The sequence below is a fragment of the Chroicocephalus ridibundus genome, chromosome 3 (genome assembly GCF_963924245.1).
Source record: "Chroicocephalus ridibundus chromosome 3, bChrRid1.1, whole genome shotgun sequence".
NCBI lineage: Eukaryota > Metazoa > Chordata > Aves > Charadriiformes > Laridae > Chroicocephalus > Chroicocephalus ridibundus.
Window position 1 is genome coordinate 23,307,864 of NC_086286.1, and position 22,511 is coordinate 23,330,374.

General features: G+C 37.9%; 1 protein-coding gene across 1 annotated transcript in view; it reads right to left on the minus strand.

Annotated features, from left to right (window-relative positions):
- Positions 1–3,907: 3,907 nt before the first annotated feature.
- Positions 3,908–22,511, minus strand: part of PPP3R1 (protein phosphatase 3 regulatory subunit B, alpha) — a 40,548-nt gene continuing 21,944 nt past the window's right edge. The window contains exons 2-6 of the mRNA XM_063328403.1: positions 21,208–21,247; positions 11,753–11,929; positions 9,474–9,533; positions 8,368–8,552; positions 3,908–6,079 (exon numbers count right to left, since the gene is read on the minus strand). Of these exons, the coding sequence (XP_063184473.1) occupies positions 6,032–6,079; positions 8,368–8,552; positions 9,474–9,533; positions 11,753–11,929; positions 21,208–21,247 (510 nt within the window). The 3' untranslated portion in view covers positions 3,908–6,031. The remainder of the gene's footprint in view (positions 6,080–8,367; positions 8,553–9,473; positions 9,534–11,752; positions 11,930–21,207; positions 21,248–22,511) is intronic.

A 22,511-nucleotide genomic window follows, 5' to 3' on the forward strand; every position in this document is an offset into this window, starting at 1 on the left:
TTTAGCTGGCTATTGTTTGATATGTTAAGTGGGGCAATACTACTGATGTCATCTGTTTATATGTGTAAAGAAAACATGTAAGCTTGCAATTCTGTTGTGGTACTGTAACACTCATGCTGATAACAAATCTCTTAATGTTTTAGGATGCTCTTGCTCTCATCAGATTAGATGATCTTTTTCTAGAATCGTTTGAAGTTACAGATGGTAAGTAGTTTCTGCTGCGGTATTCATGTAGTCATGTGTGCCATCTGCGAGGACGTTTTTGGGTTGTTTTTTTTCCCCCTGCTCCACTTGTGTCACTTGTCCCCAGGGATCAGGAAAACCTTTGTGCCAATACACAGAATTATTGTCTAGGTACAGGTGCCTTGAAAGAGTTGTCTTTTTTGTTAAGATGTCCCAACAAAAGCCCCCAAACCATCATCCTTAAAAGCAGGTCACTGTCACTTTGTCAGGTCGATTGGATTTTTCTTGTCACAGTGTAAACATTGTTTTAAACTTACAGGGAACATGGAGTGTGTTGGGGAATACATATCCACTAGACTTTTAAATTGGAATGTTTAAACTCCCACTGTCCTGACAGCGAGGGGCAGGAAGTGGGCAGCAGAAACACTTATTATTTCCTGTGTTACTGTGACTCCTTGGAGCAGGGTCCAAGGAGGGTGGTGTTTAAATGGGATTCATTTCACTTCTACTGGTGTTAATTGTGTGCACTCTGGCTCTGTTTCTTCCCCTCAATCTTAATTGCTCAGTAATGAAGAGACTGCCTTGCATTACAGTTCTGTATGATAATCTCTCTGATGCCCTGGTCCTGTAACACTGGATGTGACTTTCACTTCCAGTCCCATATATGAATACGGATATGGATGTATTTCACCTATAGCAAAGCTGCCTTCATATTACTTAAAATGAGTTGTTTCCAGTAATGGAATTACAGAAATGCACGCCACTGCTGTTTTACTGAGTGTGTTATCTCTTTTTAGTCAAACCTTTGAAAGGAGATCATCTGTCAAGAGCAATAGGGAGAATAGCAGGAAAAGGTGGAAAAACAAAATTCACTATAGAAAATGTAACCAGGACACGAATAGTTCTTGCTGACGCGTAAGTATTGACTTTCTTCCTTCTAGGCAGAGCACAATCCCTAAATTAATTAATGTCCCCTTCCAGGAAGAAAGATAACTTGAATTTTTTTGAAACTGTGGCAGAGCATTAGTAAGACAAATGATGTAAGTGCTTTCTTTTAATGAGTGCTAACTGCTTATTTATTTGACCTTTTGAGAACCATGACAGTGTCACCAGCACACCTGGAATCAAATGATTCTAGACAACATAAGAATTCCTTCTTCGGAATACAGTTGAACCCACCAACCCCACAACAGTGTTTTCCTTCTAAAGCTGCTACACTGAACTTGCAAATTTTCAAGATCCTTTATAAAACAGATTTTACGAGCACAGGTTCTATGTTGTAGGTTGCCTGTTTTTGAGCATTTGGGGTTTTTGATTACACTGTAGAAAAGGAATTCACTCATCTGAAATTCCATGGTCATCTCTCACCTCCAACTTAGATACTCTATTAACTAAATATAATGACAGGGAGGTGTGTTCCGTTAACTAATGCTACTTTGACTGCTTTTTACAGAAAAATTCATATTTTGGGATCTTTTCAGAACATTAAAATGGCACGAACAGCAATTTGCAATCTAATTTTAGGTAAGTCCTGTTATCTAATCTTCTCCATTACACATGAATCGATCTTGCAGTTGTGAAACTGCTTTCTGGGGGTCTTGCTACCTTCCCTGGTGTGTCCACACCTGCACTGGGAGCAGGAAGCTTGCTGGGAGTTGTCTTGTTGCCCGTAAGAGAAGGGTTTGGTTTCTGGCTCTGAAATCCTCTCCATGGTGCAGAAGGAAGAGTTTTTGCTTTAGCAGCAGCATTCCTGGAGGGGCTATTTTGAATGCACTGTCTCGAAAGCTAAAGGGGGCAACCCACAGTGACAGCAGAGGCCTAACTCTATGCTTATGGTAATACACAGGCTGGCTCACCTCGACCAGCCTTCTCAGCTGGGGGCTTATTTCTCCACATTTAAAACAGACATGGGAGTAAAACATCTGTTTCTGCAAGATCCATTATCTTGGCTGCTGACTGAATCTGTGCTTTCTTCTGCAGGAAGTCCTCCGTCAAAAGTTTACGGCAATATTCGGGCAGTGGCCAGCAGAGCAGCTGAAAGATTCTGAGCTGCAGCATGGCGGCACCACCAAGGACTGGGGCTGGCAGTTGTGGTTTCTGTAGGCACAAGAGGCCTGGAACTACACGCTCAGTCTTCTGCTTGATTTGGAAGCCCAGAAGAAAACTGGGACTGTTTGTGCAGTCTAGTTTCAAATCAAACAGCACATCTGATTTGAAACACACTTGTTTGTGTATAGTCATTAAAAGTTATTTTAAATTGGTTGTGTCTATATCAGAAGTATGGGTACCTGGTTTTACTTAAACATCCTCCAACACGACATGCTTCATTCCTGACTTTCTGAACACCGAAGTATTAAAGAGACTGCTGTGAGGACTTCGGAAAGCCTCTGAGCTTGAGCCTGAAGGAATCTGCATAGTTAAGTGTTCATAACCATCGTGGATCAGCATCTTCCTGGAAAATGGAAGAGGGAACTGGAACGCAGATTCAATGGCAGGCTCCCCAGCCAGCCTCTGCTACTGCTGGGACAGTGTGTCACACACAAGAGGTAGATGGTGTATTTGAACTTAATCCTAGAACTTGCACCTATAGAGACTTCTTTTTGTTCTCTCACAGCCTAGTGAAGCAAAAAGCCTCCACATTAAATACCTGCCAGCGTACCAGAGCACAGACAACTGCAAAGTGCTGTGTCTCCCCTCACAAACGGTACACGTGTGCAACAGGGGGTGGGGAGAGATGACAGAGTCCCGCCACAGTCCCAATGTGACTTCAGTGCGGGCCCTTTTCTCCTGCCCCTGCCAGCCAAACTTGGTAACAAGTCTCCTGCAAAATAATAGTTTAAGTTTGTGAACAGAAACAAAACCAAATGAGATTAAACACCAGCAAACTGAGTAAGCATTTTTCTCAATGCCTGAGTTTCCAGTGCAGCACCTTGTAGTATGGGATTATTATTATAGCCAAATTCATTCAAGCCTTCAATTGTTACAAGAGATTTAAGATTTGCCGAGTTACTAAACATACAGCTCTCGGCAGTCTGAGCTATATAGGGGAGAGTGTGTCTATTTTGAGCAGCTGAAGGTAAAACAGCGCACCTACCCAGTTACCCCATTTTCTGGTCAGTGGGTGCTTATGTCATTTATTTCGAGGGGAGAGTGAGGAAAGGACACACAAAAGTTACCTCACCTTTATCCTAAAGCAGCTGCACAAGCAGTAGAAAGGGAGAGGGCAGCACACAGAAGGCCTGAATAACTGCACGGCAAAGAGCACCAGCAAACAGCTTCTGTGAAGGACGTGCCTGCTACAGTGAGGATTGTTTCCACCAGCAGAGCTCAGACCTTTCCTTAAGAAAGAACCTGCCTTTCATTCTCCACCTACACGAAGGTTAGGAGATTTTTGTTTGGTTTGTTTTTTTTAAACCACCTTCCACAATCATTCTGGATTTAGTAGGATTTAAACAAGGTATTTTATCCAATTTGGGCAGCTAACAAAGAGAACCGGATGTGCCTTTAAGAAAAAAGAAAAAACACATAAGCAGTCTTGAAACACTGAAGTGAAGCCTGGAAGTACTCGGGGAACTCTGCACCCTGTATAGTTTTGTCAATAAATCTTTATAGTCAAAAAAGGAACCAAAACTACGAACAGCAACTTTTCTTTTTTTTAGAGCAGGGTGCAGAGCGGCTTTCAGTTGAACGGGAAAGGTCTAGGTAAGTACTGAAGCACCCCAGCCAAGGTTCAAATATTTTATTTTGTATTCATATAGTATGAAGGTTCTTATAGTTCCCACAACATATGATGTAGCATGCAGAGGAAAAACTAAACGTTCAACATAAATCATTTTTCCCCACACAAACTAAAAAAACACCCTCATCCCTCCCCCTTCCAATCCCCCTAAGGAAATAACATTAGCACTAATTTCTATAATGCCAGCCAAGATATGCACAAGCAAGTAAGAGAAATCGAAAGCATTTGCTAAAATGTTTGTAACAAATACTTATGTACAAAAAATTCACAAAAGACTAGTTCCCCCTTGAAGCAGAGCACATGGCAGTTGACACTGGAACAGATACAACCACTGGCTGGGATTATAAGCCACGTACTGATCCAGAGGAAGAAAAAAGTTACATGTAGTGGAGATTTTTGTTTTGAACATTAACATTTACCAAAGTTTGGCAACATTATCTTTTTAAATTATGCAAATTATGTAAACAAGAGGAACATTTCAAATCGATCTACATGCAAAACTTCATGTCATGCAAGGACACCAAGCACCTGGATTTCTCTCTCACAGACAGAGCCCATGATGTGCAGCACTCAGTCGAAGGAACAGCTATGGCAGACAGGTGCTCGACTGAAGTAGGTTCAGACAACCTGCGCTTTCCACTGCTGATTATAAAACAATTTTTTTTTTAATAGAAAAACTACTATACAGGAAAGATGTACTGTCCTAAAAAAATCTAGCAAATGTTTTTCTTCCAGCCAATAGTACCATTGCAGAAAAGGGAAGGGCTGATATAAAGTTGTAAAACATGGCTCGCTACTTTTATATCACACAAATATATCAAGTTACCATCCGTTACAAATTATGATATGGACAAATCTAGAAAAGAAAAAAAATTCTCCAGGCAAAGGACTGGAGAACTGCAAGAGGTATAAATTTAGATAGTGTGAAGTTTTCCTCCTCTATGGCATAGGTTAACAAGATTTTCCCCCTGTATGAATCCTATATACATATATATATATAAAATATTACCAGTTTATTTATGCTACCTGTAGTAGTATTTAAATGCAGAGGGGAAACTATCGTGGTTGAAACAACAGAATTTAAATGGCAAGAGCATTTTATCATCTAAGTACTGTATAAAATAAGTAGATGGGAATCCTGCACAGTTACGTCGATCCTAATTTCATTAAGCTAAGCGCAAGAGAAAATCATGAATGCGTCTAACACCTTGAGCAGCTGTATCTAAACTGAATCCAGAACAGCAGATTTGCCTTAACTTCAGGACAGCTGTAACTGCTCCGCATTCCTCGGTGACGAAATCTAGTGGCCATCAAAGCATTCTGCAGTTACTATACGCACACGAGGGCTAGTTCTTGGCAGTAGCATTAAACTATATTCTCATATTAAGTAGAACTGTACTAAGTTATTTAGCAAAGAGACACAGTCCCTGGTAATATATTAACAGGTATAAATAAACTTAGTCTCCTGTGTTACAAAAAATGTAATTAAGGTGAATTAATAAGAAGCAATGCTTTGTCAGCCAGTCAATATATAGAAACATCTGAACAGTCACAGGAAAAGCGAAAGAGTTGACCTAACACCGAGTTAAAATTTTACATTCTTCTACTATATATATAAAACTGTGTGAAATAAAAGTAAGGATGTATATCCATATATTGAACTGTTAATATTCTGCTTGGCACTTTGTACTCTAGTTTTGTTTCTGAATCAAGTATATTAAATTAAAGCCCACCTAGCTACTACATATAGAAAGCTACATATATATCTATATATAAATACACACACACATATATATATATAGATAGATATTTCCTTGTTATAAAAGATGAAGAAAAATAAATTAAAAAGCCAACCCCTTCCCTTTCTCCACCACACTGATATGCTCTTTCCATCTTTGCTGTCCTTCAGACTTTAAAGTGCTACACTGAGTTATTGAGAGAATAAAAGTTCAATAACACTTAGTTGGCTTCATGAGGCTCATGTTGGAAAATGTGGCTTCACAGAGAAAAATACTTCCATTTAAATACACAGAGAGCATTGCTGGACGTCTTGAGCAGATCTTCAGAGATGGAGAAGAAAGCAAAAGTGTTGGGTGGTGCCCTACAGAGTCACACGTCTACGACCATCTTTTTGTGGATATCTAGGCCTCCTACAACCTGGGAGAAAAAGAAAGTGTTCATAAATAGATGAGAACTGACAGTCAGCACAACACAAAGAACACACTTTATTCGGAAGATTCAGGTCAGTCATAATTACAGCACCTCTCTGGCCTCTCCAAACTTATTTACATTTCCCAAGTACTGTGTGCTATGCGAATGAATTATGTATGAACCAAGGTAATTACATTAGTACAATTTACACACTCAAGGGCCTGAAAAACAGCGTCAGTTACACCATTTTGGCTTTCCTCCCCCATCTCATATGCTGACTTTGTATTATGTTTCAGCATGGTAAAGGAAAAGCTGACTTTACTTCTGAAACGCCCTGTAAAAGCGTGCACCTTGACATGAGAAGCAAAGGGCCTTAGGAAAGGCGGCAGGATTTCTGACAAAACCACATGCATCCAGAAAAGAATTCCCAGGGTTCAAAGGTATACGATTCATGCAGAGAGAAAGGAAGAAAGCTGTAATGTCAGAGGAACTTTTTGTAAGTGGAAATAAAATTCAAAGGCCAAATGGTATGGCCAAACACCATGAAAGAAAAAGCATTTTCGTAGATGGCGTAAAATTCGAAGAAGGTAAAATGCAAGAACAAGAGGATAAGAGATTGTAGGAATGAAAGGTGTCTTGTCAGGAGGTCAGCAGCTGAAGAAATTGAAAGAAAGGTAGAGGAAAAAAAAAAAAATCAAACAGCAGTACAAGACAGGAAGTGTGGGGAGAAGCCCAAGGACAAAAGAAAAGAAAGGGCAATATCATATTGGATGGATGGCCAGAAGAAGACAGCCCAGTGCAAGAAACAGATATTTCACTAATGTAGGTGTTTGCAGGCTGCCACTCATTCCAAGTTCTCTGCAGATGACCACGGATTTTCACATGATGCCATCAAAATAATTAAACTCTCAAAAAAAATGCAGACAATAGAACCTTTTTGCTTTAATAGTCTGGGGGCAGGCAGATTTTTTTTTGCCTTTTTTTAGAACTTGCATTGATGACGAGTATGAACAAGTTACGTTGGAACTGAAGTTGTAAATTCAAGGAGTAGGAAACACTGGAGTGCCTATCGACTCAAACAGTGTTACCTAGGTGTATGTTCATTAAGACACCATTTAGAATTAATGTGTAAACAGTCATTATTGCAATTTTCAAATGTTCCAGTTTTGACGTGTCATTTACTTTTTTTTTTTTGAGAGAGAAAGAATTTAACACTTGCTGTCAACTAATTAAACAGATATACGACACGGGTGAAAATCGACTATTTCAAGTCTCCAGTGCTACATTCAAACATTCTGCTCAGTAAAACGCAGTTTTTAAAATGCACATTTCAACTGTTTGTCCTTTTTCAAGAGCAGCACCTGAGCGGTTACTCTCCCTGTAAGTGACACAAATCCCACCACCCTGGCCTTTGTAAAATCCCCCTCTTCTGCAGCTGGCAATAATCTCCCCAGGCTCTCTCCAAACCCTTAAAGATAAATCTTTCTGAAGGGTGATCTGGAGCAGACGCCTAGTTTAGAGACTGGGAGATTAACCTGAAGTTCACCTCTGTGGAACACACCTTTTCCCCCTCCACGCACCACCCCTGGTAGTGACGCTTTTTTTAAAAACAGAGATCTGCTGTGACATACTCTGGTTTTACAGCTTTCAGATGGTTTGAAGCCTTTTTCCCCCTCCCCTCAGCAGACTGTACATGCCTGCCCACCGTGCTTGGAGATTTTTTACTCAGGGTATTCTGTTAAGCAGCTAAAGACATTTAAAACAACTGAAAGTGCTGTTTCTTTTTCAATCAAATTTAGCTATTGAAAACAAGGAAACCCAGCCTCCTACGACAAGCCAGTCACTCACAACACATCTTTAAAGCTGCTATTTTCTACCAGCATAGAGAATGGAATCCAAGATACGTCTTCACGTCAGGCTAACATTTTCATCTATATACAAAAATAATTAGAACTAGTCTTGTGTTTATTATGTCATAAAATGACATAGAAATTACTTTATACAAGTTGCTGTGCTCTGAACGCAACACCCTCTTCTTCTGGCAGACCAGATTCAGGGGGAAAGTCTGCACCCTGAAGGAACCGATTCAGGGCTTGCTCACAGGCCATAAGACACATTGCTCTGTTGGAAGCCACAAGACGAGGATATCTATCATAACGCTGTGCCAAAGGGTGACTGCTGCCAGATCTGAATAAATACTCTGCTTTTAACACCTTACCCTTTATACTGTTTACCATTTTTCCTCCTGTTTTTTTAACTGCAAATTATCGAAGTTTTCTTTAGAGGTTACTTACAGCACAGAATTCTTCAAAGGATATTCTTCCATCACCATCCTTATCTGCATTAATTATGGTTTTATCTACAATTTGCTGTAACTGAGTGTCTTTGAGATTGTTCCCAACCATCATCTTCAGCACCTGGAAGAGCTCTCCATTTGAGATATAACCATCTTTGTCCATATCGTAAATGCGAAAAGCAACTGCAGAAGTAAAATATATATGTATATATGTAAAACTTCCAGTAACGAATGTGGTCAGAGAAAAGCAATATACGTTCATGTGCTTTTGCATTAACAATAAGTGATGACACAATCCCGCACAAAGTGAGATTTCTAACAGCCTTTCCAATTCATTCTGAAAGACATGAAACATCAGAAACAATATAAGGAATGGTGCTACTATTGAGTTTAAAAGGAAAAAAAAACACTTTAGAAATGTCAATAGAGATTGTTTTAGCACCAGCAGTAAAACAACTCCATAAACACTGAACCTCACCACCGCAAGTAAAGCACCCAGGTAGCAGAAAAAATCAAAGCCTTCCAGGGAACAGATGAATCAAAATCCCACCTAGTTACTTTGCTGTAAACAGTTTAGCATTAAGATGAATTTATTTTTAAACATTTCAGTACAGCAGATTTCCTTCCCAAATCTATATTCTGTCTTAGTTATTGAAAGCTACATCTATGACTCAACCTATCCCTTCCCCACTCCAAAAGCCTGGGTCATGTTGTGTTCCTGAGATTCAGTTCTCAAACAATAATTTTAGTGCTGGTCTACTGCAATAGCAAAGAATTTCATATTTTTCATATACTCCCATAAAGCAAAGCACATAGCTAACAGTTTTGTGAACTAAGTATCCTTAAATGATTCCCCCCCCTTTTTTTTTTTTAAATGGGAAGCACCTGACGATATTCAGAAGGCAATGTCCTCAAACATTCCCCACAGAAGAGAGTGCTGGCAAATTCTTCACACGTGACAAGGTGTGCAAAAAGCTTACCATCTACCTTATCATCTCCCACTCTTTTAGAGCAATCTGGATTCACTGATTTCTCAGAGTTAACTAACAAAGGTATATTTTTAAGGATCAAAAACGTTTTGTTAAGGAAATTCAAAATACTTACACCTCAACTTCTGTTCCTTATCTCCTTTGACACTGAACTGGGAGACTCCTTCTATAAATTCTAAATAATACAAGAAAAACGTTTACAAAAAGATATTTTTTTTAACACAACAAGGAAACCAACATTCAGAAGTTGCCAGTAAATTGTCCTAAAAATCTTTAAAATATTGCCTACCTTGTGACACCTAAGTGTCCACATACTTTGATACTTTAATGTTGTTTCATGTGAAGTACTTTAAATCCAATACTGCACTCACTGAACCAGCTTGTTCACACCAGAATTTAACTAATTCTGAACTAGACTTTCACCAGGTTCTGATACAAAACTCCATTGAGATTTGTACTAAATCTACTCCAGTGGAGTTTCTCATTATAGAGCTCCTTCTCAAGATTGGTTTCTCAACTTAATGCAAGAGTTACATGAAACTGTAAACTGCTCAAAAAAAAAAGACCCTAATAAAGTATTTTTATGTAAGAAACAGGGTAAAAAGAAAATTTATACTGTTGAACAATGAAGTCATTATCCCAGGAGCAAACTCTTCACTTGCCAAAAACCCTGGGATGAGATCCCATAACTAGACTTCCTAGAACTTTGGGTGGTAAAAAGGACAACAGTGCAAAACAGCAAGCTAAACTATGGTATAGAAAGAAGAGAGGTGCAGCAATATAGCATTAGATTAAAAGGCCTACTACAATTTCAACAAGTTTTGTGAAAATATGTCAACAGTTCCTATAATATTCATCAACAACGTGCTTGACTGGTAACATGAGCTTTACTGTTATAGTTATGAAAGATTAGTCTAAACTTTGGGTCTTTCAACAAAAGAATGCAAGTTTCCTCACACTCGTAGTTTTCTTTTTCATAGAATCACAGAATGGTTCGAGTTGGAAGGGATCTTGGAGATCACCCAGTTCCACTCCCCTGCCCTGGGCAGGGACACCTCCCACCAGACCAGGCTGCTCAAAGCCCCATCCAGCCTGGCCTTGAACACCTCCAGGGATGGGGCAGCCACAGCTGCTCTGGGCAACCTGGGCCAGGGTCTCACCACCCTCATCATAAAAAAATTCTTATATGCAATCTATCCTCTTTCAGTTTAAAATCTTTCCTTTGAGCTTCCCTCTGAGATAGAAATAAAGAAATTAAATGAATCAAACTTGGCCAGATGACGACAACAGAATTCATTGCCACTTACTGCAACAGCTTCATTTTACCATGGAAAATTGATTTTGACAACTTCCTGTTCCCACCCAAGAACAACAGCTCTTGATAATTATATTAATCACAGCTCAATGTCACATACAATATAGCATCATCTTTCATCACGGCCTATTTTTCACAAGAGGATTTTGAACAATTACATACAACAATTACTGCTTTGGGAACTGATACCAAGAAAAAGCCTCAAAACCTCAACATTCCAATTACACTGTAGTTCTCCCTATAGAAATTTCTGGGGTTTTGTAAAGGTTATCAGCTTTTGTATTTTAACATTTTATTTAAAATGTCAGCCTGACAATATAAAAGACATTTAAGAATTTTCTCCAATAAAAAAAAGCCACCAAAACTCAAGAAAAACTGATTAATCTTTTCTAGTCATGAGCAACAAGAGCTACTAAGTTTTACTTGAACTGAAGTTACAGACTATCACTTCTAAGAGTCAGAGACTGTTTTATCATCAACTACTAATGAAGATTTTTAACCTGCTGGCCCTTTTAACCACAAATACTTAAAATAAGGCTAAAATTTTGGAGGAATTTACCAAATCAAAACTTTTCTCTTGAAGTGTCTACTTAAGATCATAAAAAGAATCCTGTAAAGAAAGTATCAATACAGAAATATGGACCACATTCCCAATTTTAGAAAACTATTTTCGAAATACTCCAAAAAGATCTCATAACATTTAGATAAATACAACTGATGCACAGACAGGTGATGCACACACCACTTACACAATCTATCCCACTTTTTTCAGTCTCTTCAGCCTAAGAATAGACTTCAGATAGCACCACAATTAAGAGTATGAATTGGTGTACTTCAAGAGATACTTAATCAGTAGTCTTAAATCAGTATGACCTGGAAAGCTATTCCTAAACAATCTGCTCTTTTAAGCATTTCATTCAGGAGTGCCCTAATACACCAGAGAAACTAGTTTTACTGGTACTCAGTTTCCCAAGGAATTAGCACCTTATTTTGATTAACAAGTTTCCTTCGCCCTTCCTTTCTTGCAAAATTAGATTGCAATAAAATACCACCACCTGTCACAAAACACTGCATCTTACCTTTGAAGTCAACTTCTCCATTTCCGTCTGTGTCAAATATATCTATTACTCGCTGTACTAATGGGTTCTGTTGCAATTCAGGTAAAGACATGAACTCTTCCACACTCAAAGAGCCAGAGTTGTCCAAATCAAGCTTCTTAAATCTCTTTCCTAGTCGTTTTATCTCATCAGCATCAACTGAAAGGAAAAAAAACCAAAAAAAATCCACACCTATTCTCAGAAATGCTTCAGTAAACTCTTTGCCAGTTAAATACAGTGCACATTTCTTCATTGCTTTTCTACCAGAATTTCTGCTACTTTATTACAACTATTAAACAGTCTCATGGAAGATTATAAAGGTAATGTCAAATTCTGAAGACAAACACAAGTCTTTTCATTTTAAATAAGCCTTACCTTTTTTCCTCCCTGCACCAGCCATAATACAGTTAGCCCTGTGACTCACAGAATAGCACATGCTGACACAACGTTTTTAAGGATTGAGGGTGCTTAGCTAGTTCTTAGTCAGACAGCTCTTATAAATACCAGGTATGAAGAAGTTAAAGAAGAAACCAGGTTTTCTTTGAAGGAGCTAGCATTACATTAACACTAGACTAAGATAAGTTAGAAAGACAATTATACTAGTAAGCATATTAGTAAAACTAGTGCTTCTTTAGCACAGCAAACATGTGAGATCTCCTGGGATACATGCCAAGTTAAGCAGGTTAACACAGTCCTACTGTTGACCAGTTATCACTCACCTACTCAAAACATCACACAGACAGACCTAAGGTAATTTTTTTTCCTCTGTCTCAAACAGAAAAAGACATACCTGTAGCCTTGACCTGCATACATAATATTTTTTTTTGTTCCTAGAATTTAAAGCAGACTCAGGTTCTGCAGCAGCACCACTTCATCTATCTTCTTCAAATTTGCAGAGAATCTCAGTTAAAGCATATAACCTAGTACCCTACTTTACACCTTGGATTTTGCCAGGAATAGACTAAATCCGAGAATCCATAAAAATTACTAAAAGAAATCTTGTACTCTGTTACCACTGAAAAGCTTGAAACATTTTCCCTGAAAATTACCTATTGGCAGCTTGATTTATGAGACCTAAGTTAGTTCACAAATTGCTCACCATGTTTGGGTATGAAGGAGGAACTGAGGTTCTTAGGAAGTCTTAGAAAGCAGCCAGCATAGAGCAAGCCACAGCAAACAGATCTTGCAGAACCTGAAGCTTTTACACTCTCCATACCAATTTCTTTCCTAACATGAACAGTCTCCTCTGCATTTCTTACCTTCATTTAGTGCACTTGCTCCAATAGTAAAAGGAATTGTTTTTTTAACTTCTACAAGGCACATACATACCCCCGATCCACTTTACATCACATTAATACCTTCTTAGGCTTTTGTAAAAGCGCAGCATAAAAACAAACAGCACTTAGTCTTTCCAGTACATCAGGTCAGCCAAGATGCAGAGCTTTATGTTTGGAAACTGCAGCCAATTCAGAGACCAGATCCTCTACCAAAGCAGTCAAAAACTTCCACTTAAATTTCTTGATATCGTTGTCTAAAAGCCAACCAGACACAAATCCAGAGATAGACACAACTGCAGTACTTCAGAATGAAATGGAGAGAGCGCACTTGAAGTCCAGAAGCACAAAAGTATTTTGCCCGAATAGTAAATTCTGACATTCTGCGGTTAGTCATTCTTGGTAACTGCTTGCAACTAGAGAGGCAAAAAAGGGTCGATACTGCCAGAATAATCTTCCCTTTGCTGTGCCAGCAAGCGACAGATCTGACTGCTTCTAGGGCTATAAAAATAAAGCTAAACAGCATTTGCAGAGGCTTAAAGTAGTTCCCTCAGTTTCCAGTATGCAATTTGGCATTTCAATTAATTAGGTTCTCGACTGCAAAAAAGCCCCGTTCTTCTTTCCACCAGTTTATGCAGAAGCCTAGAATGTGATTGAAGGTGTACCCTTAACAGCAGGACACCGCAGCGCAGCGTCAAGAACACATTACTGTCGACACAGCTACACAGAAACCCCTCCGGATCATGTCAAAGGAGCCATATCACCATATGGTAAGCTGCGTGTAGAACATAATCATTAGACTAAAAGACGACAGTATTAAAAGAGAATGGCAAAGCAGAGCTCCGCTGGCAATTAGCCCAAACAGTTGCTTATGAGTTCTGCCAGCACAAAATGCTGCTTCTCACCAATTTGCTGAAGGTATTTGCCAAGTATTGCTTCTGTCCACAGAAACTCCTTGGTTTCCATTTTCCTCAAAATCTTAAAACTGTAAATGGAGTCAGTCTTCAAAATGGCGGGCACGATTCTATCCTCACTCCCTGCCCTGAAGTTATCAGACCTGCTGCAGTTTAATGCAAAGCCAGCACCTTGGCAAGCTGTTAACACGGGAATCTCATTTTTAGTGCAAGCTCTACACCCCAGATTTGCAACTCACAGAGTTAATATCCTGAAAAAAAATCCTCACAGCACAAGCATTTAAAAAGTACAAAAACATTAAGTATGGCTTGTCACACATGTAAACACACTTTCCAATGTAAAATGAACGTACAAATAGAGATAATTTTTACCCAAATTACAATCATGTATATAAGGACTTGTCCAGCCATGACATCAGCCTCTCTACTTTTATTAGCCATGTTTAAAATCATAGCCTGCTCCAACCACAACTCCCTTACTTCCTTTACCTGCACTCAGAAATCACAACATCTTTCAAGTAACTGGCCATTTATTTTTGTTATGACAAATCCCTCACAAATGATCTATTTCTGAAATCAGAAGTTTGCAATTGCATCTAGAACCCATGCTGGGAAACATTAAAACAACATCCATGAGGTTTACTATTAGAACTACTTCCTACTGGAAAAAAACCAAGAACAATAAAAGGTACATGAATTATTTCTTTAAATTATTTGTTTTTTAAAATTAACTTAATAAAACAACTAAATAGGAAATTGAAAGTATTACCTATAGTGTATATAATGCACTGTTACCAGATCAGTGAAATCTCACTTCCAATATTAATAGAAAGACTAGCACTGACTAAAAATGAAAGATTAAAGTCTCCGAAACAGCCTGAAATACTTCATAGTTCTGCAATTTCACAAAATCAGAGTAGAGAAAAAAGAAAGAAGCATTAACACAGCTGGATCTCTTCTCCCTTGCCAGACAAACTCATGAGTTAATGAATTGCAAGTTTTTAAACATTTCTAACTTACACTTAAGAAAATCCTAAGTATCAGAACACAGCAATGACATTTTTACAGATGAGGATGCAAACAAAGAGATGCCTGAGCCAGGACTGAAGACCATCAAAGTCATCGCTCAGAATCCCAAAGTAACACTAAGCAAAGTCTTATTTCCTGGTTTAGGAGCTAAAGACCATGGTATTTTTCCTCACAAATATACAAGCAGAGACTGAAAGTGAGACTCAGAGTTCTGTCAATGTTCTGCTATGAAGTGGAACCAAATACCACGCATACAAGTCACTCAAACACTGCCACATAGCTTTAAATTATTACAGCTGGCACAAAAGACAGACAAGACCAACCCTGCCGTTACGCTGGCCTGCTCAAGTAGAAAGAGAAGATCTTCCACACAAGATGTGCTAAGAAAACAAACTTTTTCCAGAAAGGTATTTTATCACAAGCTAATCTATCTCTAGCAGGACCCGTCAATGTGAATTAAAAAAACCCAACATTTAAACAGGACATTCAGAAACTGATCCAACACACACAATGTTAACAAGCAATGCTACAGTAAAAATATATCCTCTGCCATCATCTGCATTTGCAATTAGCCAGATACTTAAATTTACAAACCAGCAATGCTAAGAGAAGAATAAAGCACCCAATTTATTTTCTTCTTTTGAAGATCGTAGTCAAGGAGGTCAAAATTATGGATGATAAAGACAAGAATCAGGTGATGGGAAGGGGAAGAGGTTGGAGATGCATGTCAGATTATTTCTCAGAATGCTTTTTGTCTTTTGTTGAACTCCAGCAGAGCAATGACGGCCTAAATTATGAAATTATAGAGTCTTCATACTTAAAAAACGTTAATTCCTCTTTCTCCACACATACCCACGTCCAATTTGATAGCTCATATGGTCAATTCCAGTCCACCTGCAATACAGAGTCCAGGTACAGATGCTGAGCAGCAGTTTTCTACTAGAAATGGGTATTAGAAATTTCTCATTCCAAACCTCAGGACATTCAAGCAAAGAGTTTGCCTACATTAGAGAGCTGAGACGGGTTCTACTCTTGGGGGCAAAAAAACAAGTCAAAGAACAGTACTGAAGAAATTAATATCTCTGCAAAAAGCTGACCAAGTATCAACCTTGTCTAACATTTTGCTTCTGGCAATGGACACACCATGGACGAGAGCGGTTAGAGAAGAAAATAATGAAAAATCAAAGTAATTACAGGAACAGGAAAGTTCATGAGCCTCTGTTCATAATGAACATACGCATAAAAACATCTGCAGGTCAGTGTTTCATAATTGAATGTATGAATTTCATACAAGAACAATTTCATTATTTTCTCCCTAAATATATTGCAAGCACCCCACCTACCTTTAAAATCCTTTCTACAAGCTGAAATTTAAGAAGCTTATACACTTTTTCATATTTCAGTCATATTTCAGTAACATATTTGTCTTCATAAAATAGCTTTAAAAATAAAATAATAAGAACATAAAGTAAGGGATGAATGCATTATAGTATAAGCCTTATTTTAAATTTGCACAGTTTTGTCTATTCTTTCTTCCTTTCATTCACAGTCATCACTTCTGCTGATTATCTCTGCCTGGGCTGAACTTACCTGAAAAGCATGTAGGTTTGCAGGTTTTCTGCATTTGGGTTTGGGGTTTTTTTGTTTGATTTGTTTTGAATTTTTAAAGGAAAATGGCAAGCATTTAACAGCAAATTTCAAAAATATCCCATTCATTTTTTGTTCAGATTTCCTCCACAAGTGTGCATATACAACAGTCCTCATCTATGGTAGATGTGACCCTTTTACAAGACTGCTTTTTCTTCAGTATTCAGCAACAGACTGACTTTCTTAAAATTTCACATAGCTGTCACTGAAGAACAGAATACTGAATTAAGTTTTCAGAGCCTGAACAAAATAGTTCTTTTCCTCCTTCTCTTAAAGGCTCCTTACAGGCAACCTTGTGGCTACACAAACATCCTGAAGCTCTAGTGGAAATGCAAGGCACAGGACAGTTCAGATACAGTGGAGGTTTCTGAGCCAGAAAGACTGATGGTGGCAGTAGCAGACAGAATTTTACAAGAGTAGCTCAGGAGACCAGGACAGAGACGAAAACACTAGGAAATCCAAGGAGGTCCAAGTCCACAATCGTGTAAACAGGGTGATAAAATCACTGAGCAAAATAAGGAGGATCAAGCTTTGTTTATATCATTTGAGACAGAGTTTGCCTGTGACTCATCACAGCGCTCTGAGCTTCCTTGAGCTCTGGCCGCAGGGAGCGTTTCTCTAACCTCAAACTCAAGTTAGCCTTTTTTATGCTTTGCTCCCCAGCTGAGAGGAGGCTCTGTGCTTCCTATGCTTTTCAGCAGAATCAGAAAGTATCCTGTCAGCTTGGCACCAATGACTGAGCTCACAAACTTACTAACCGGCTAGAAATAATACCTGTTAAATGTTTTTCTCTGAAACACTTCGCTGGTAGCCCTGCAGAAACATCAGATTATTCACTTTTCTAAAGTGCATAGAGTTACTTATGTTATTTATGTTTATTTCAAAATCTATTTTGAATTTCATTCACCTTTTAACTAACACAAGGTAGGGGTTTTTTAAACAGTACCAGTATGAAGGACTTTGGGTTAAAGAGCTATCAGTATTCTCAAAAGATTCCTCTTTCATCCAGGTATTAAAATTCTAGAGCCAACAATACCTGCTTTGTATCTTGAATTTATTTACATACATCTAAAAATGTGATGAATTAGGTTAAAATGCAAGGGCTCCATGCTTCCAAGGACCACATGCAAATTTTCTTGTGTAACTCCCATTTTAGAAAAGGAGCTTTATTTTTCAGCTGGACACTCTCTAATATGTTGATACGTGTTGCTGAATACCCCACTCCTTTCCCCCAACACAGAACAGAACAAAGGATGATCCATGATGTTTTAAAACACTTGTGTGTTTCAAGCTGTTACTCATACAACTGATGCTTAGACAGTATTGTACAAAGCATTCAAGAGGCAACTCAAAAAGCTTCATTAAAAGCAGATTTCTGGAGCGCAGTGTGCTCTGTGTTAAAAAAAGGAATTTCAGAAACATTTTTAATGGTATTTTTTCTAGTCAACATAAACATACATGGCTAGCTTCCTATTGATACGATAGTCAAAACTAAAGAATGCCTTAAAAGGCATCTCTCTGAAATCCACTACATTTAGTGATAAAGTAACCGGGTAACTGCTTCTGTATTCAGACATGCTGTACATCCACTGCTGCAGAGACACAGGCACCTGCAAAGTTCACAAACCTTAGAAAAGCTGTACATCTCTCAGGAAAGAGGTGAAATCTGTTTACCTAAATGTTTAAACCTGTATTTAAAAGGTTGGGTTTTCAGATACTCTTAATATACTGGCTCAAAGTTATAACTAACAAAAACCAGACCAGAGTCTGGTCACAGAGAGCCTAGTTTCCACATATTTTTCAAATATGACATCATTATAAACAAGAATATTGCTAAGGTATTAGAAAAAAGATTTTTGTAAATAAAACACGTTCTGAAATTTATTTTAAAATACTTCCAGGTTAAAAAAAATATATTTTTTCCCCCCATAAGAATGGATTGCAGAGATCTCAAAATAAAACAGACCTTCAGCAAAAGCTCTCACCTCTATCTACAATCTTGTCTGATTCAGGAATATAATGTTTCAGAGTAGCAACCAAGACAGCCATTTCAGTCTTGGAGATCGGATTTCAAAAAGATGACGCCCTTGAGAACACATTCAACCACTTGTCTTGTATATGCTTACACGCAGCTGGCCTAATCCTTTTCATGACTTCAGATGTGTCAATTACAATTTCCTAAGTTAGAAAAGAGATACTAGACTCTTTATCCTAAAACCAAAACATACTATAAAGTATTATTTGTATTCCAAAATGCTATAAACTATTTTCTACTATAAAATATTGTTCACTATACTATAAAATAGTTTTCTTCATAGCTTTTTGCTATGGTAAAATTTTCTTACAGATAATTTGACATAGCTTGGCTGACATCAATTTTTTACCATGTAAAACAGCACTAGATTTCCAGTAATTTCTCAGACACAGCACAGATGAGAAACAAAACCATATTCTTTTAAGGAATCCAATAACACTAATTCACCCACTGAAAAGAATTAATGTTATAAAATGAAGGGTATTAAGAATATTCTTGACTACTCAATGGTGTGCATCCTCTACACAGTATCTTGAACTTGCTTCCTGTAACTGCCAACTTTAAAACAAAATTAGTGTTATAAAACAAGGCACCAAAATAGCGATTGCAGTGCCAGGCAGAGGTTACAACCCAATGGCACGGTGCAGACAGCATAAATATATTATTGCTAATTGTCAAGTCTCCCAAAAGCCTAACCATTCAAAATCCTTATCAAATTATCTTCAAAAACGTTGTCTGTTCTTGCCCTGCAAAGCTTTTGTCCTGTCAGTGACAACTACTTGGAAGCAGCATGAACATTTAACATTTGAAAAACAAGATGAATACCTACTTAGTGGACTTATTCACAGACTTGCTACTGTACACATCTGTAGCCCAGAAAAAACCTGCTTTCAGGATATTCAGGCATACAGAATCTTTAAACACAGTGCAATCATTCCAGCGATTAGGCACAGTCAAGCAAAGGGACATGTGTGATTACTACATCTTCCCCGTTGTCTGTAGTTACATTGCTCCCAGAGAAGCAACTGACTCTCTCTCTACTGTGAGAAGGGCCATCAAAGCATCGAAGCTTTAATCATGCAAAACCTCAGATTTACACAATGATATCCTCAACATACAGTTTAACCACAGAATATAATGTGGAAATCTCTTCCTCTGCAACAAAAGGGAGCAAACAAGCTCAGTAATAAACCTTTAGGTTGGCAGTTGCGACCAACGAATATAGCCTGTCCCAGAATCAAGTTAAGGATGGCAACACACTGCTTACAACTCTGGCAGAAACATATCTAGTTTAAAAAAAAAAAAAAAGTCTTCAGAAGCCAGTTTATCCCTAAGGAAAATCTGACCAATGGAGCAGTAACCTAAGACTGACACACGATTCAGGAAGAGACTACTGAAGGCTTCAGCAAATATGAAACTTCCACCCACACATTCATATTTAACAAAATATACACTGAAAGGGTAACAGCAATGCAGTGCTGTGGGTAAGATTCTCAAGTGTTTACAAACTGATGACTCAAATTATAACTCATGTGGACATGTGTATTAGGCATAGAGGACTTGTAAATTACTAGCTAAAGCCTCATTTCTCTGAAAAATGTATTTAGAAAAAGATTCCGCCATGATTATTTATTTTATATTACCATTTGACTTACGAGAGATGGAATTCAGTTATGACTAGCATTGTGAAAGCAATCTAGAAGACAGTCTATCTTTAAGAATTTATTATCCTGGTTAAAAACAAGATCTGATTCACTAAAAATAAGGAATCTTACCAAGCAGTCCATACATACACAGGTCAATGCATGACTTAGTGCTGAAGAAAAATATTCAAGGGAAAAAACGGTTAAAAATAAGTATGCTTGGCACAACACCACAGGGACACTTCACAAGACAACCCTTTCTTTGGTCAGCTTCAGTCAGGAAATACTTTGTTATTTTTACAGGGCAGACTAACCCTGTGAGAGGGAGCAATGAATTTTATGCTCATGTGGCCAAAAGCGAGTAACACCCAGTGGCTTCTCACCTAAATGCCTGCCTGCAAGCATACACAGGAAAAAAATGCTCTCTTAGCCTCAAGCTCTCTTTCCTCTGAGGGTGCAAAGACAGCTTAGGCAATATACTTTGCTCCTAACATAACACGTGCTGCACTGCAAGCTGTTCCGCATCTCTGAGCGACTGGCACTGGGATCATGGAAAAGACCCCCCAGTTGAACTACCACTTCTAACACTTCACTATACAGACACCAAATCTATCATAAGTTTGTTTCATATTCTAATAGAAAAGTTGAAAGAAACTTTACATTGCTTTTTTTTTTTAAGATAGATTGTAAAATCAAAAATCAGTCCAACAGCAATAGCTATTTTTTTTTCCAGAGGTAATCTTTTACCTTTTAATTGTACTCTTTTGGTTGCTATATAAACGGCACAATTTTTCAAGCAATAAATTAAATAAATTCATACATTAAAGTTGTACATATCGATCTCCAACTAAGATTAAGCGCTCTAACAATATAATGTAGCAATTAAAAAACTTACAGTGCGAGCACATTTCCAAAGGGTAACTTGCCTCATTTCCCTGAAACACAAAAAAAGAACAAAGTTGCAATTATTCCCAAGTTAGCTTAGACGATCTATTTTAAGTTTCAGCACTGTAAAGATCTGGGGCAATACAAGTTACATGGTTATTAAATATAAATATATATATATATACACATTAAACCCAACAGCCACAGACTGTTTTATTTGGATGGGTCTATGTTGCCAAAACATACAAAGAAATATAAAACCATTGAGAGGTTTCCTCTGATGAGAACTCCCATGAACATATCAACAGACCACACTATGGTAAGAACTTCAATCACACATTCCAAACTCCAAAAATCAAACTCACTACTTATATATTGTGCAAATACTGCTTTGCAAATTAAAATAATACTTAATTTCAAGACTTCACATAATCTTTTTACCATTTCACTTTACACACAGAAACAGACATGTCCTTACAAATTACCGTGACAAACCTTATTCAATTAGCGTAAGAAAATCACAGCATATTTTCTCCACAGCACCACCTGCCCACTCCGCCCAAATAGGATTCACGCAGGAAGAGTGATGCAAAGAAGTGGTTTATGTGACAAGAAATTCCGATGTAACAGCTTTACATTTAAATATTTTTGTAACGTACTATGTTAGTATGTTCCTGTTTTGTAGCTGAATGGAAAGTTAAACTAAGATTTTACATCCTTGCTGCACTACAACAGTCATAGCAAGAAAAATTAACACTTTGAGTACACAGTCACTTTGAACTTGCACATACCGAAATCCACTACTACCGCAACATAAACGCCAAAAGACGCTAAAGTTGTAAGTTGTTTTTTTTTCTCCAAACGCCTCATCTTGAGCCAGAGAAGATCACAATACACACACGTTTAATATTTTTTCAGAATCAGTCAGCAAAGGAGTGAACAGGTAACTGAAGAGATTCATAACCATACATTTTGATAAAGTTCTTTTTAAAGGAGTGTTTTATACAAAATGAAACATATTTAAGATGAGTCTAAGACACATTCTATTCAGCAGTGTTTCTCTTACAGTGTGGAGCGTAAGGGATTCCATAGCTGAGCACAGAAAGACTCCTCAAAATTATACAAAATTGAACAGAAATACAGATTACTTGACAGAATAAAAAAAAATTTTTTTAAAAAAAAGGAAGAACTACATTTAGCCTGGAAGCATGCGATTGCATTTCCTAATAAGGACAGAAAGGGGCAGAACAAACATCTTGTGAATCTAAACATGTCGGAGAGGAGATGCATTGTTAGAGGGGTTGTTTGCTTCTT